The sequence below is a fragment of the Rhinoraja longicauda genome, chromosome 12, assembly GCF_053455715.1.
Source record: "Rhinoraja longicauda isolate Sanriku21f chromosome 12, sRhiLon1.1, whole genome shotgun sequence".
Classification (NCBI taxonomy): domain Eukaryota; kingdom Metazoa; phylum Chordata; class Chondrichthyes; order Rajiformes; family Arhynchobatidae; genus Rhinoraja; species Rhinoraja longicauda.
Window position 1 is genome coordinate 52,063,470 of NC_135964.1, and position 17,534 is coordinate 52,081,003.

A 17,534-nucleotide genomic window follows, 5' to 3' on the forward strand; every position below is an offset into this window, starting at 1 on the left:
AACCCTTCAACCCCTCTCCAAGTATCTTTTATCTGTTGTTGTGGTACTTGCCTCAACAACCTCCTCAAGCAGCTTCTGTAGTGGCAACTTCGGTGCTTCCCACTGAAGTCCTCTCAGCTTCACAGAAGGTGGGGTGATCGATCTTGACACAAACCAACAACGGAGTTCTTAAAGACGTTTCAGTTTAATTAGTCGTTTATTGTAGTAATACAAACAGATCTGTATCTATCCAAACTCTTCTCTCGTCGAAGGTCTGGTAAGGACTATATCTCACCATGGCTCCTCTGTGTCTGGCGCCTCCCGTCTCTGCATTCCCAGATATACTTCTAATTCTGGCTCCTCCCAGTCCATTATGTCCATATATGTATTCATCTCATGACAACCCCCTTGTCTCCAAAAATAATACAGCAAGATACAAAATAATATAATATGCTAAAACAGCTAGTCCAAACACAAATGGCTCCTACAGCCTCATTGACACCATCTCCTGTGGCTCCACATAGATGATCACAAAAGCTCCCTCACCAATGATCCACAAACCCTCCACCCGAAATCAATATCAAAAACCTTTTATATTCGAGATTATTAGACCCACATTATGAATGATTACTCCCTCTGATTGGAATGCGTTAACCCTCAATTTCACTGTAAATGGACATATCAGAAAACAATGGTCAAACAGAATGTGTAGGAAGCAACTGCAGATGCTGGTTTAAACTGGAGATAGGCTCGAAGTGCTGGAGTAACTCAGCGGGTCAGGCAGCATCTCTGGGAAAAGGAATAGGTGATGTTTCAGTCTGAGTCTGCATCTCTAGCGGTATGAAAGACGGGTCCTGACCCAAAACGTCACCTATTCCTTCTCTCCAGATACACTGCCTGACCCAGTGAGTTACTCCAGCACTTTGTATCCATCAATGCTCAAACACATGGGAATGAGTAAATGTAGAAACGAGGAACTGCAGATGCTGGTTTATGCCAAGGATAGGCACAAAGTGCTGGAGGAACTCAGCGGGTCAGGTGGAGAGAAAGGATGGTCTTTTCTCACCCCCCCACCCAATTTTCAGTTTGAAGAAGGGTCCCGACGCGTAACGTCACCAATCATTTTTCTCCAGAGATGCTGCCTGACCCGCTGAGTTCCTCCAGCACTTTGTGTCTATCGTCAGGATGAGTAAATCTACCGAACTTCATGCTTCCCATTGATGAAGAAAAACAATTGACACAAATATGAGGCTTGTTGTTCAGTGCCTTGAATCCAAAGCGTTTTTTTTAATTTTTTTAATTTTATTTTTGAAAAGCATATGTACAAATCGAAATAAGAAAAAACACATTTGTTACAAAGTTCTTACATAGCTTCCATTTTAAAATTTTTGAAGAGAGAAAGTAAAAATAAAAATATAAAACTATAAACTTGGGGAGAGAGAGTAAGAGGGTTAAAAAAAAATTTTTAAATTTTTTTAAAAAAGGATCTAACAATAAAAATTAACGGGAGTAGATCCGGGAGACAAAAACCACAGCTGTACATCCAACCCATAACTCAAGTTTCAACTTTTTATTTAAATTTTTTTTTTTTTTGATTGAGTTTCAACGCTAATACAGTTTCTCCATGGCCATCTATTGATGGAAGTCGACTTAGTCTGAGATCGGTTTATTCAGCAGGATCATCCTAAAAGACAAAACCGCAAAATACATTTATCTCCACTCTGTCTTATCTGTGAATTAGGACAAAATACAAGCTGAAAATAACCCCTAGTTATCAGGAGATATCAGTAGAGCCGCTACCTTACAGCGCCAGAGATCTGGGTTCGATCCTGACCTCGGGTGCTGTTTGTACAGAGTTTGTACGTTCTCCCCGTGACCTGCGTGGGTTTTCTCCGAGATCCCCGGTTTCCTCCCACATCCCAAAGACGTGCGGGTTTGTAGGCTAATTGCCCACTCTGTAAAATTGCCCCTAGTGTGTAGGGAGTGGATGAGAAAGTGGGATAACATAGAATTGATGTTCGGGAAGGTAACGTAGAACTAGAATGGGGTGGCATGTTGGCACAGCGGTAGAGTTGCTGCCTTACGGCACCAGGGACTCGGATTCGATCCTGACTGGGTGCTGTCTGTACGAAGTTTGTACGTTCCTCCCGTGACCTGTGTGTGATTCTCTCCGGAAGCTCTGATTTCCTCCCACAGTCCAAAGACGTACAGGTTTGTAGGTTAATTGACTTTGGTATAATTGTAAATTGTCCCTAGCGTGTGTAGGATGGAGTTTGTGTGCGGGATTGCTGGTCGGCGCAGACTCAATCTCGTTTCTGTGCTGTATCTCTAAACTAAACTAGTAATTTTAAAGCTTTGGTAAATGTAGTTATTTGCATGTGCAACACATCACAGTCATGTACATTCCCAGCTGGAGAGAGTGAATGGTTAAGGTTAATGGGTTGAATTGCCTTACTTAGCATGTCCATTATAGTTGTCTGGTACTTCTGATATTTGTTGAAGCTGTTCTGGATAATGGAGGCAATATTGGACAGATTCATGGTATGATGCTTTCGCTGTGAGGTGCTGTAATAAAAAGGTGAACCGTAGTATTATCCATGAAAACATTGAGATTCAGAAACCCCAAATATCATAAAACATTATGTTCCCGATTAATTAACTGCATGTGCAGGAAGGAACTGCAGATGCCAGTTTACACCGAAGATAGACACAAAATGCTGGAGTATATCAGCGGGACAGGTAGCATCTCAGGAGAGAAGGAGCAGGTGACATTTCGGCTCGACACCCTTCTTCAGACGACAAATGTGAAAGTCCAGGACATTTCAGTTCTTTGTACATTCACACCTTCAAGGGATTCGGATGATATTTTCAATGCCAGAATACATTTGTCCATGCCAGATTGTCTCTGGTATGGGAAGGCAATTCACCAGGATGATGGGTCTAAGTGGTCTATTCCTGCTCCAACTTTAGATTGTAGAGATACAGCGTGGAAACAGGCCCTTCGACCACCAAGTCAACGCCAACCAGCGATCCCCGCACACTATTACTGTCCTACACACACTAGGGACAATTTGCAATTATACCAAAGCCTATTAACCTACAAACCTGTATGTCTTTGCAGTGTGGGTGGAAACTGGAGCACCCGGAGAACGGGGAGAACGTAGACTCCACACGGACAGCGGTATTCCTTAAAGCTGTGTCCTCTAGTATTTGACTTAATGTTATGTCCTCCAGTATATGAGAAACCTATGCCCTCTAGTATTTAACACACTTTTGTGTTATTCAGAGATCTCCGCACATTTTCACTACCCTACACACACTAGGGACAATTTTAACAAATGTATACATTTATACCGAGCCAATTAACCTACAAATCTGTACGTCTTCGAAGGGTGGGAGGAAACCGGAGCACCCGGAGAAAACCCACGCGATCACAGGCAGAACGTACAAACTCCATACAGACAGCACCTGTAGTCAGGATCGAACCCGGGTCTCTGGCGCTGTGAGGCAGCAACTCTACCGCTGCGCCACCCTGACTTTGCTGTGCTGTCGTGGGATAATATTAAACTGGGGGATACAGTAACGAGATAAGAAAGCAGGCATCTAAAACTGAAGTTACTGAGCAAGGGCCATAGTCTTTCTTTCGTATGTCAACTACAACAATCAAAAGTGGCAATTGGTGCTTCAGAGTACTGTAGTTGGCGCTTTGCTGCGAATTTTGCCAGTTGTGTAGAACTACCCAGGGTAGACAACGAGGACGTAAGGCAGCTCCCACCCCGGCCGTGGAGTAATAGAGCACGGAAGCAAACCCTTCGGCACGACTTGCCCATGACGACCAAGATGCCCTATCTACGCTAATCCTAGTTGCTTGTGTTTGGCCCATTTCCCTCCACCATATTCAATTGTAAGAAGGGTCCAAACCCCAAATGTCACCCTGTCCATTTTCTCCAGAGATGCTGACCCGCTGATTTATTCCAGCACATTTTTTGGTCAAAGTACCTTTTGGATGGCGTGACCTGCCCACGAATGAGTTGTCTTAATTGGTCCCTGGAATAAAACACAAAGGAATCACAGAGGAACCAGATGGCGCAGCATTACGTACCGACTGTACTTTGTATATTGGCTGGCTAAAATAATAAACAATACAAATTGTAAATTTGCAAAAAATAGATGATAGAGAATTAGCAGCAATAGTTTCACAAATAAGAATCAGTAATATATAATAATTGGATACGTAAACTAAAATGCAGTGGTAATTAGCAATTGACCATCTAAAAATAGTTGAACAGTGAAAACATTTAAAGGAATACGAGCTAAGGAAATAATTCACAGAGGTTTGTCCACATCTGATATCTACTTTAGAAGTTTATTCCCAAGGTTAGCACAGTTTGGGTAGTCTTTCATATCCTGGTTTGTGTCTTCAGGTTTAGGTTTAGGTTTATTGTCATGTCAAAAGTGATATTAGCACAATTAGGCCATTCGGCCCATCAAGTTTACTCCGCGTGTGTACTGAGGTAGTCAAGAGTCTAGAGTGTTTTATTGTCATATGTCCCAGATAGAACAATGAAATTCTTACTTGCAGCAACACAACAGAATATGTAAACATAGTACACTGAAAAACAATATAATAAACAAGAGAAAATAAAAGTTCAGTGTGTGTATATATCCACATACTCCCAAATATACACACACACATATCACAGTATATATATATACACACACACATATCACAGTATATATATACACACACATATCACAGTATATATACACACACACATATCACAGTATATATATATACACACACACATATCACAGTATATATATATACACACACACATATCACAGTATATATATATACACACACATATCACAGTATATATATATACACACACACATATCACAGTATATATATATACACACACATATCACAGTATATATATATATACACACACACATATCACAGTATATATATATATATATACACACACACATATCACAGTATATATATATATACACACACACATATCACATTATATATATATACACACACACACATATCACAGTATATATATATATACACACACACATATCACAGTATATATATATACACACACACATATCACAGTATATATATATATACACACACACATATCACAGTATATATATATATACACACACACATATCACAGTATATATATATACACACACACATATCACAGTATATATATATATACACACACATATCACAGTATATATATATATACACACACATATCACAGTATATATATATATACACACACATATCACAATATATATATATACACACACACATATCACAGTATATATATATATACACACACACATATCACAATATATATATATACACACACACATACAAAAACAAACAATAATAATGCAATAATAACAATAATAGTCTATGTAGTTCATAGCTTATTTGAGGTTGCAGTGTTTAATAGCCTGATGGTTGCAGGGAAGAAACTGATCCTGAACCTGAACATTACAGTTTTCAGGCTACTGTACCTTCTTCCTGATGGCAGGGGTGAGATAATAGAGTGTGGCCAGGGTGGTGTGGGTCTCTGACGATGCTGGCTGCCTTTTGAAGGCAGCGACTCCTGTAGATCCCTTCGATGGTGGGGAGGTCAGTACCCGTGATGGACTGGGCAGTATTCACAACTTTTTGCAGTCTTCTTACCAGTCAATATGCTGTCCACTGTTCGCATGTAGAAATTCTATAAGATCCTCTCTATCATACAGAATCTCCGTGCCGAACATGATGCCGTTAAACTAATCTCCTCTCCCTGAACGCGATCCATATCCCTCCATTCCATGCATATCCATGTGCCGATCTAAAACCTTCTTAAACACCACTATCGTATCGTATGGAGAAATAATAAGATGACGATCACCTTGTAGGGAGTGTACTACCCCCCCCAATAGTCAACACAAACTTATTTTGTGCCTGCCCCGCTGAGTTACTCCAGCATCCACCTGAGAGTTGTGAATCTGTGGAATTCTCTAATTCTCTGCCGCAGAGGGCAGTGGAGGTCAATTCACTGGATGTATTCGGGATAGAGTTAGATAGAGCTCTGGGGGCTTGTGGAGTCGGGGGGGTACGGGGAGAGAGCAGGAGCGAGTTACTGATTGTGGATGATCAGCCGTGATCATATTGAATGGCGTTGCTGGCTCGAAAGGCTGAATGGCCTACTCCTGCACCTATTTTTAATGTATCTGTGTAAAACCTACGCAATCACGGGGAGAACGTACAAACTCCGCGCAGACAGCACTCATAGTCATTTTCAAAGTTTGGTGTAAACCTGCATCTGCAGTTCCTTCCTACACCAAGAATTAGAAGAGGATTCGCAATGTAAACGCAATAGATTTCCTTGCAATCACATCGGGACTTTATTTTCAATGGTTTACTGCAGTTTTTGTTTTGCATCGTAATTGAACTTTTTCAGTCAGAGAGTTGTAAAATCTGTGGAATTCACTGCCTCAGAAGGCAGTGGAGGTCAATTCTCTGAATGCATTCAAGAGAGAGCTAGATAGAGCTCTTAAGGATAGAGGAGTCAGGGGGTATGGGGAGAAGGCAGGAACGGGGTACTGATTGAGAATGATCAGCCATGAGCACATTGAATGGCGGTGCTGGCTCGAAGGGCCGAATGGCCTCCTCCTGCACCTATTGTCCATTGTCTATTGCCTCCACCACCACCCCTCACAGCACTTTCCAAAACACCCAGTGTAAAAAAATATCATCTCTTTTAAACTTTGCCTCTCTGACCTTAAAGCTATGCGCTCTAATCTTTGACATTTCCACCCTGGGATAAAGGTTCTGACTGTCTACCTTTTTGATGCCACTCATCATTTTATGAATTTCTGTCAGGTGTCCCCTCATCTTAAAGATTTGTTTCTCTAAACTTCTGCAGATCCAAAAGCTAACATTAGAAGCAGTTCAGATATAAAAGCCAATGCTTTTCATTTAGTGAGAGAGATGACAACATACCTTTGACTGCGTCTTCCTGCTTTTTCACTAAGATTATAGGAATCATCATATATGTTCAAGCGAATTCCCACTTGCTGGGTTACTGTGGGTTCAGATGTTTCAAATATGGGAAGTCTAAAATGTTAAAAAAAATACAAGCTGTTATCTAGAATCGACAACATGTTTGAAAAATGAAAGCAAGAATTTCAAAAAACAAGCAACAGTAAAATATATTTATATATATGAACTAAAATTCAGTGACATTTAGGAATTGAAAATCTAAAAATATTGAAATGTAGTGAGTACTATACACATGATATAATTAAATTAATTTATATTTTAGGGGGGCATTGAGCACGAGTCAGGGTGTCATGATGCAGCTCTATCAGACTTTGGTCAGGCCGCATTTGGATTATTGCGTGCAGTTCTGGCCGCCCCCATTACAGGAAGGGTGTGGAGGTTTTGGAAAGTGTGTAGAGGAGGATTACTGGAATGCTGCTGGAATAGAGGGCATTAGCGATAAGGTGAGGTTAGACAATATTGGATTGTTTTCTATGGAACACTGGAAGTTGAAGGAAGACCTGGCAGAAGAATGTAAAATTACGAGGGTCATAGATAGGGGTAGACAGTCAGAACCATTTACCCAGCGAGGAAATGTCCAGAGAGCACTCTTTTATATTTTACTGTGCATTCATCCATTCCATCACTAGATTCACAGTCATAGAATCGTAGTTGTAGGATCGTTCGATATGGAATTAGGCTCTTCGGCCCCAACTCGTCCATGCCAACCAAAATGGTTATCTACAGAAATCTCGTATCCTGCATTTGGCTCGTATTCCACTCTTCCTCTCCCATTCACCATCGATTCCATCTACACTTCACACTTCCTTGTGAAAGCAGCCAATCTAATCAATGACCTTTTAAAGCCCAGCCGTTCCCTGTTCTCTCATATCACACGCTGAGACTTACCTCGAAAGCAGCTGCTTTGCATCCTGTCAATGAAAGAAAGGAAATCAATTAAAGTCAAAGAAAGCAGGAGTAATTGCACTTCAGATCAGAGAACGTTTAGAATGAGTATGAGCGTGAAAAAGTTGCTCCTAAGTTCCCATTAAATCTTTCCCCTCTCACCTTAAAACTATGTCCGCTGGTTCTTGATTCCCCTATTCTGTGCATTCACCCCATCTATTCCCCTCATGATCTTGTACACCTCTATAATGTCACCCCTCAGCCTCCTAAAGGCCAGGCCCTCAAGTCCTGCTTTACAAAGGATGGGAACCAAGTTAAACCACAATTAATAGTACCTGAAGAAAGGAGAGAGAATCCTTCTGCTCTTGATCCTGGAACTCCTTGTCTATGATTTTAATTTCTTCCATCTTTTTTAACAGTGAATCGGAGTTGCTCTTGATCTGGGAGAGCACTCTCTGCTCCTCCTCATCGATCATCTTCAGAGAGGACTTCTCATCTTCTTCCAACCGCTTCCTCCATTCAGAGAACGTGGCTGACAGTTTTTCCTTCAGCTCCTTGCTGAATCTCTGCAAACCCAACCAGCGCAAGAACTTACAATTATATCATGGTACCATACCATACCGTACCATACCATATAATGCCAAGAAAACTTTAAAATGCTCTGATGTTCTTCACAAAAAAATTGGAACCATGCTACACAGGAAGGAATGAACTGCAGATGCTAGTTTAAACTGACGATAGACGCAAAATACTGGAGTAACTCAGTGGGGCAGGCAGCATGTCTGGAGAGAGGGAATGGGTGACATTTCAGGTCGAGACCCTGTCTGAAGAAGGGACTCGACCTGAAACGTCACCCATTCCTTCCCTCCAGGCATGCTGCCTGGCCCGCTGAGTTACTCCAGCATTTTGTGTCTATTTTCTATATTGGAAGATATTTGAAGATGGAATATAACAGCAATTTGCATGTCTAACACTTTGGTGACCACCCCGAACGTTCTGAGTCCAATTTTGATTCACTTATTTAACGTCTTTGTGAATTTTGACATCACTGGTAAGCCAGGTCATTGTTGGCCACTCCTGCTATTGAGAAGATGGAGGAGAGCCACCTTCTTGAACCACTGTAGTCCGTCTGGTGAGTGGTCTACTTGTGTTACCACTTTCAGGCAGTTGTGGATTTGGACCCCAAGATCCCTCTGTACAAAATCTATATACCAAAACTCTCGTTTGTTTGTTTGTTTGTTCCTGAACTACAGCCAAAACAGTACACGATAGCGCGACAATTTTTGGCCCACCTTACTCACCTTCGTCCCTTTGGTGCTAATGGAAGAAGTTTAATTGAAATCGGTGTTGTATCTTTAAAGTTATTCACATTTTAAAGTTTAAATCTATCTCCTATAGACAATAGGTGCAGGAGTAGGCCATTCGGCCCTTCGAACCAGCTCCACGATTCAATGTGATCATGGCTGATGATTCTCAATCAGTACCCCGTTCCTGCCTTCTCCCCATACCCCCTGACTCCGCTATCCTTAAGAGCTCTATCTAGCTCTCTCTTGAATGCATTCAGAGAATTGGTCTCCACTGCCTTCTGAGGCAGAGAATTCCACAGATTCACAACTCTCTGACTGAAAAAGTTTTTCCTTATCTCCGTTCTAAATGGCCTACCCCTTATTCTTAAACTGTGGCCCCTGGTTCTGGACTCCCCCAACATTGGGAACATGTTTCCTGCCTCTAACGTGTCCAACCCCTTAATAATCTTATATGTTTCGATAAGATCCCCTCTCATCCTTCTAAATTCCAGTGTATACAGTCCCTCCGAGGGAGGGATGGGGGAGGGAGGGGGAGGAGAGAGGATAAGGTGGGTTGAAGTGGATGGAGGGGAGGAGGGGGAGAAGGAGGGGAGAGGAGGGAGGGGGAATGTTGGCGAGGGGGAGGGGAGAAGGGGGGGAGGGGGTGGAGGGGGAGGGGAGGAGGGAGGGTGAACGGGAGGGAGGGAGGGGGAGGGGAAGGAGAGGCTGCTGCACCAATGCAGGAGAGGATTGGGCCCAACGGGTCCACTTGGTCTAGTAATATTTAAAAAGCTCTGCTGAGGTGCTCCAAATGTAGCCTCACTAAGTTCTATGAAGCTGCATCATGAATTAGTCATAGAGTGATGTAGGGTGGACAGAGGCCCATCAGACCAACATGTCCCAGCTACACTAGTCCCACTTGTGCAAGTTTGGCCCATATCCCTGCAAACCTGTCCTACCCATGTACCTGCCTAACTGTTTCTGAAACATTGGGATAGTCCCAGCCTCAACTACTTCCACTGGCAGCTTGTTCCATACACCCACCACCCTTTGTGTGAAAAAGTTACCCCTCAGATTCCTTTTTTTCCCCCCATCACCTTAAACCTACTTTGAGCAAGACTTTGTGCATCTACCCAATCTATTCCTCTCATGATTTTATACACCTCTATAAGATCATCCCTCATCCTCCTGCACTCCAAGGAATACAGTCCCAGCCTACTCAGCTCGGACCCTCTAGTCCTGGCAACATCCTCGTAAATCTTCTCTGTACCCTTTCCAGCTTGACGGCATCTTTCCTATAACATGGTGCCCAGAACTGGACACAATACTCTAAAGGCGGCCTCACCGACATCTTATACAACTGCAACGTGACCTCCCAACTTCTACACTCAATACCAGGGGTGTCAACCTACCGGCCCACTAAGGGGTCCAATCCGGCTCCCGGAATGATATGGGGGAAAGAAAAGTATATTCACGAGTATTTATTATGTATCTGTACGGCAGCCGCTCACCCTCCCTCACCCCTCTCTCTCCCTCCCTCGCCCCTCTCTCTCCCTCCCTTCCTGCTCTCTCTCTCTCCCTCACCGCTCTTTCTCCCTCCCTCGCTGCTCTCTCTCCCTCCCTCGCCACTCTCTCTCCCTCACTGCTCTCTCTCCCTCCCTCGCCACTCTCTCTCCCTCCCTCGCCACTCTCTCTCCCTCCCTCACCGCTCTCTCTCTCTCTCCCTCACTGCTCTCTCTCCCTCCCTCGCCACTCTCTCTCCCTCCCTCGCCGCTCTCTCTCCCTCCCTCGCCACTCTCTCTCCCACGCCGCTCTCTCTCCCTCCCTCGCCGCTCTCTCTCCCTCCCTCGCCACTCTCTCTCCCTCCCTCACTGCTCTCTCTCTCTCCCACGCTGCTCTCTCTCCCTCCCTCGCCACTCTCTCTCCCTCCCTCGCCGCTCTCTCTCCCTCCCTCACTGCTCTCTCTCCCACGCCGCTCTCTCTCCCTCCCTCGCCGCTCTCTCTCCCTCCCTCGCCACTCTCTCTCTCTCTCCCTCACTGCTCTCTCTCCCTCCCTCGCCACTCTCTCTCCCGGGACAGGCCGTGCGGTGATGCAGGCGGGAAGGGGCCGGCGCTGGGGAAGGTGAGGAGTCTCAGCATTGTTGTGGACACTGGGAAGTGCCTGAGCTGCTGCCACAGAGACAGCCACCATCTACCTGAGACCCAGGTGAGTGCGTGGATAGAGGCTGGTGGGAAGTCGCCGCACTGTGAATGGGGCCGCAGCCAGCGATCCAAAATCTGAGCTGCTCTCCAGGGTGGGGGCTCTGGGTTTGCGTTAAGGTCAGGTTTGATGTGAAGACGTGCTGGTAGTTATGCAGGAATAGGAGGGAGAAGGGAGAAGGTGGTGGTAAAAGAACGGGAAAGGGGCAGATGAGGGAAGGGAGGTTTTTTAGGGATGAGGAAGGGAAGAGAGGGTGTCGAGGGAGGGGAGTGGGGGAGTAGGTGGTAAAGAAAGGAAGTAGGGACGGAGGGGGTGAGGAAGGGAGCAGATGAGAGAAGGAATGGTGTTTAGGGATGAGGGAAGGGATTTAGGAGATTTAGGAGGTAAGGAGAGAGGATGAAGTAAGGGAGGGGAGTGGGGGAGCAGTTGGAAGGAAGGAAGTGGGGATGAGAGAAGGGATAGGCTGAGGAAAGGGAGAGGGCAGGTGAGGGAGAAGGTGAGGGTAGAGAAGGACATGAGATGTGAGGGGAAGGAAGAAAGACATGAGAAGGATGGGGAGCGGGGCCTTCAGGTGAGATGATGGACAGACCATCTTTCACCATGCCAGGTAGCTGCTGTTTGGCTGTTCACCACCCAGCCAGCCTATTGTGGGAAAAACACAAACACCATAGGAAGACTATAAGACAGGGGAACAGAATTAGGCCATGAAGCCCATCAAGTCTACTTTGCCATTTTACCATGGCTGACCTATTTTTTCTCTCAACCACATTCTATTGTCTACTTTCTCCCTGTAACCTCATCAAGACCTATCAATCTCTGCCTCAAAAGTACCCAATGTCTTGGCCTCCACCGCTGTCTGCAGCAATGAAGTCCATAGATTCACCACCCATTCCTCCTCATCTCCATTTTGAATGTATGACCCTTTTATGCTGATGCTGTGATCTCTGGTCCTAGACCCTCCTACTACTGGAAACGTTATTTCCACATCATAAAAGTAATGCTTGGTAGGCAATCTTCTTCATAAGAAACGAAATTCGTAAAATGAAACACTTTGTAGTTATATCAGAGACTGAGACACATGAGAGCAGGTTGAAAAAACGAAGGCAACGAAAGCTGTGGGAGCAGGCGTGCGTGCGTTCACGCGTACACAACTGATCCGGCCCGCATGAAGTCGCATTTTGCCCAGTCTGGCCCGTTACCTAAAATGAGTTTGACACCCCTGCTCAATACTCTGACTGATGAAGGCCAATGTGCCAAGATTCCTGAACTTTTACTCAATTTCCCCATTCCGGTACCAAACACATGGGGGAGGGGGGAGGTTACAGTGTAGTCTGAATACAGCCCTAAGGGGTGTCAACTATCTCATCCCTTCTGCTTCTAAACGATATATCAACCATTCTGAGGAAAATCCGCTCTAAATCCAGTGCCACACATTGTTTCCAACCTTGACTTCAATTTCTGATTGCTTCAGGTCTTGCTGTTCACTTGACCAATCCTTCTGCACTTTATGAATGTTCTCAAGCTTGTTCTTCATTATCTCCTGGAAAAGAATGAAATGGAAACACAAAGTGATAGAGCTACACTGTACGGAAACAGGTCCTTCAGACCAACTCACCCATACTGACCAGTTGCCCATCTGAGCTAGTTCCACTTGCCTACACCTGGCGTATATCCATCTAAAACTTTCTTATCAAGAACTTATCTTTTAAACTTTGTAATTTTACTATATGATACGATAGAACTTTATTTATCCCAGGAGGGAAATTGTTCAACAGTCATAAAAACACAAAATACATGAAATTAAAGTGATGAGTGTAAAGGATTGGGGGGAGGGTGGGGGTAAGGGGCGTCAGTCTCAGTCTACCCCAGAACAGAAGGGGGAGGAGTTGTACAGTTTGATAGCCACAGGGAAGGGAACCTCTACCACTTCCTCTTGTAGCTTGTTCCATACATGCACCTTCCTGTGTGAAAAGGTTAACCCTCAGACCCGTTCCACTCTCACTTTAAGCTTATGCCCTCTGTTTATTTAAAAACTTTTCTAATCTCAGACAAAAGGAACTGCAGATGCTGGAATCCTGCGTAAGTAACACAAAGTGCTGGAGTAACTCAACGGGTCAGGCAGCATCTCTGGAGGATATGGACAGGCGACGTTTGGGTCGGAAACCTTCTTCAGACTACGCACAGACTCACAAAAATACAGATACACAAACACACACACACACACTCACAGACACACAAACCCCTCAATAGGACATTGCTCTTATTTTTTACTTATTTCTTTACAATGACATTATATTCTCTTACCAATCCTAATACTGTTCCACAAAATTTGGATTTCCCCAAAATTTATGAAAGTTTTGTGAGATCGAGGATGGTTTAGGTTTAGGTTTATTATTGTCACGTGTTCTGGGATAGTGAAAAGCTTTGTGTTGCATGCTAATCAAACAGATCAGATAATACCACACACAGACAATAGGTGCAGGAGTAGGCCATTCGGCCCTTCGAGCCAGCACCGCCATTCAATGTGATCATGGCTGATCATTCTCAATCAGTACCCCGTTCCTGCTTTCTCCCCATACCCCTGACTCCGCTATCCTTAAGAGCTCTATCTAGCTCTCTCTTGAATGTATTCAGAGAATTGGCCCTCACTGCCCTCTGAGGTAGAGAATTCCACAGATTCACAACTCTCTGACTGAAAAAGTTTTTCCTCATCTCTGTTCTAAATGGCCTACCCCTTATTCTTAAACTGTGGCCCCTGGTTCTGGACTCCCCCAACATTGGGAACATGTTTCCTGCCTCTAACGTGTCCAACCCCTTAATAATCTTATACGTTTCGATAAGATCCCCTCTCATCCTTCTAAATTCCAGTGTATACAAGCCTAGTCGCTCCAGTCTTTCAACATATGACAGTCCCGCCATTCCGGGAATTAACCTAGTAAACCTACGCTGCACGCCCTCAACAGCAAGAATATCCTTCCTCAAATTTGGAGACCAAAACTGCACACAGTACTCCAGGTGCGGTCTCACTAGGGCCCTGTACAATTGCAGAAGGACCTCTTTGCTCCTGTACTCAACTCCTCTTGTTATGAAGGCCAACATTCCATTGGCTTTCTTCACTGCCTGCTGTACCTGCATGTTTCCTTTCAGTGACTGATGCACTAGGACACCCAGATCTCGTTGTACGTCCCCTTTTCCTAACTTGACACCATTCAGATAATAAATACAATCAAGTCAAACTCAAGTACAATAGGTAGAGCAAAGGGGAAGATACAGAGTGCAGAATATAGTTCTCTGCATTGTAGTGCATCAGTTCCAGAGACAAAGTCCAATGTCCGCAATGGGGTAGAGGTGAATCGGACAGCACCCGAGCTTATGGAAGGACCGTTCAGAAGCCTGATAACAGAGGGGAGGAAGTACAGAGGGGTGCAGAGAGGTAAGGAGAGAGAGGCAGGGACTGGTTGGCAATAATGAATGAAAAGAGTAGAATGTTATATTACTTTTCCTTATCCTTAGAGTGTCCATAAAGTCTTCTTCATCTTCTTCTTGCGTTTGAGGCAACAGAAATTATGTAACGCCCTCCAGGCGCTGTAGCCAGTGCAATGTGCTGGTGTCGAGGGCCATGAGGTCTACCCCTCCACCAGGGGCGCGGAGAACAGTGCAGTCGAAAATGACGTGCTGCGCTGTTTGCTGGTCTGCGCCACACACGCAGGCTGCTGATGGACGCAACCCCCAACGATACACGTTGGCGTTGAACCGGCCGACCCCTGTGCGGAGCCGGTTCAGGGCGACCCACTCTTTGTAGGGCATGTCCGAGCCGGGTGGGGCTGTGGTGTTCGGTGCGACAGTGAATTGAGGAGGTGGCGATGTCTGTTCCCAGCTGGTTCTCCATGCTCCTAGTATGTTGAAACCGGAGCCACAGAGGGTCACTGCATGACGGGAGAAAGGGCGACGAGATGACAGGCGTTGAGGTCCCAGTTGCTGTGAATCCTGGGCGAGGCGGTGCAAAGGATGTTTGACGTCCAATGGGGCCTTGCACACCAGCCTGTGAGTGAAGAACTCTCTGCGAAGCTTGGCGGGTGCGATACCTGCGAGCACCAGCAGGAGATCCGTCGGATTAGGGCGTAGGCAGCCGGTGATGATTCCCATGGTGTCGTTGAGGGTGACGTCTAGCTTGCTGGTATGAGCGCTGCGGCACCATGCTGGGGCGGCGTACTCAGCGGCGCTGTACACGAGTGCAAGAGCACTGGTTCGAAGAGTAGATGTCCTGGCACCCCATGACGATCCGGCCAAGCGACGCAGGAGATTGTTCCGTGCCGAGACTTTAGCACGGAGCGCTTCAAGGTGTTGCTTGTGGGTCAGCTGCCGATCTAGTTTCACCCCGAGGTATGTAGGAAATGGGTTAGAGGGTGGGGGTGACCCACTGAGGGTGAGTTAGCTGGCATTGAGCTTCCTTGTTGTTCAGGTGAAAGTCCGTTGTAGTGGTTTTTGCCATACTCAGTTGATAATGTCATAAGTGATAGGAGCGGAATTAGGCCATTTGGCCCATCAAGTCTATTCCACCATTCAATCATGGCGGATCTATCTCTCCCTCCTAACCCCATTCTCCTGCCTTCTCCCAGACACCCATATTAATCAAGAATCTATTTGGGCCATTCTTAGTCACGCGTGTGACCAAAAATGTGAAACATTGTGGATTATATCTCTTCTATTTCTGAACGCATTACAGGTATATTGTATTGTACTGTATATATATGACTTATATATGTCGAAATTTAGCAAGTGAAATTTTTATATGTTATACTGACAATGTTTGTTTCATGTCAGTGGTCAAATATGACTGGTCACGTTAAGAATGGCCCAACTCTGTGTTTTAAAAAATATCCGTTGACTTGGCCTCCACAGCCTTCTGTGGCACACAGATTCACCATCCTCTAAAGAAATTCCTTCTCATCTCCTTCCTAAAGGAACGTCCTTTAATTCTGAGGCTGTGACCTCTAGTCCTAGACTCTCCCACTAGTGGAAACACCCTCTCCACATCCACTCTATCCAAGCCTTTCACTATTCGGTAAGTTTCAATGAGGTCCAGCTCCCCCCTCATCCTTCCAAACTCCAGCGAGTGCAGGCCCAGTGCCGTCAACTGCTCATCATGTGCTAACCCACTCATTCCTAGGATCATTCTTGTAAACCTCCTCTGGACTCTCTCCAGAGCCAGCACATCCTTCCTCAGATATGGGGCCCAAGATTGCTCGTAATACTCCAAATGTGGCCTGACCAGCGCCTTATAGAGCCTCAGCATTACATCCCTGTTTTTGTATTTCTTTAAATAAATGCTAGCCATTTATGTCATCATGTCACATCCCATCATGTCAGACTACACGCGACCAGCCTGCGGGTACCAACTCAAGAACTTTGCTCACCTTGATTTTGTCCTTTGCCTCCTCCAGAGTCAGCAGAGAGTGGGATTTGTGTTTCCCGATGACAGTGCAGGATATACACACGCACTCCTCGTCCTGCTGGCAGTAGAACTCAAGGACTTTCTTATGAGTTGGGCACTGCCTGGTGGTGAAGTCGGCAATGGGCTCGATCAGCCCGTGGTCCTTGTAGATCGGCTTGGTCAGATGCGGCTGTAGATGGTGGGAGCAGAAGGAGGTTTCACATTTGAGGCACGTCTTCACAGCCAGGGATGGGTTCTCGATACAGTACTCACACATCACGGGGCTGGGCCGGGCAGCAGGCTGGCACTGGCTGTACTTCTCCACGATGTTCTGCAGAGTGTGGTTCTTCACCAGGCCAGGCCTGGGCTTGAAGCATCTGCGACATTGAGGACAGTTGACCCCATCCAAGGACTCCGAATGGTCCCAGAAATCACCGATACATTTGGCACAGAAACTGTGCTGGCAGGGCAGTGCCACAGGGTCATGGTACAAACCCAGACACACTGCACAGGTCAACTCTTCCGTCAAGCCTGCAGCCGCCATTCTGCCTTGCCCCAGCAGTGCAGAGCCAGGTCAGAAATGAGAACGTGGATTCCAGGAAATAAATCCGCTTACTTTCAGTTTCAATGTTAGTCTGAAACTTAACCCTTCGAGCTCTGTGCTCGCAA

General features: G+C 45.4%; 1 protein-coding gene across 1 annotated transcript; it reads right to left on the reverse strand.

Moving 5' to 3' along the window:
* Positions 1-1,357: 1,357 nt before the first annotated feature.
* On the reverse strand, positions 1,358-17,425 carry LOC144598609 (E3 ubiquitin/ISG15 ligase TRIM25-like). The gene is made up of 8 exons (XM_078408810.1): positions 16,849-17,425; positions 12,876-12,971; positions 8,281-8,511; positions 7,949-7,971; positions 7,001-7,114; positions 3,979-4,026; positions 2,435-2,544; positions 1,358-1,663 (listed from the first exon to the last, which is right to left on the reverse strand). Exons 1-8 carry the CDS (start codon positions 17,407-17,409, stop codon positions 1,659-1,661), a joined length of 1,188 nt encoding a protein of 395 aa, XP_078264936.1. The 5' UTR covers positions 17,410-17,425; the 3' UTR covers positions 1,358-1,658.
* Positions 17,426-17,534: the final 109 nt, after the last annotated feature.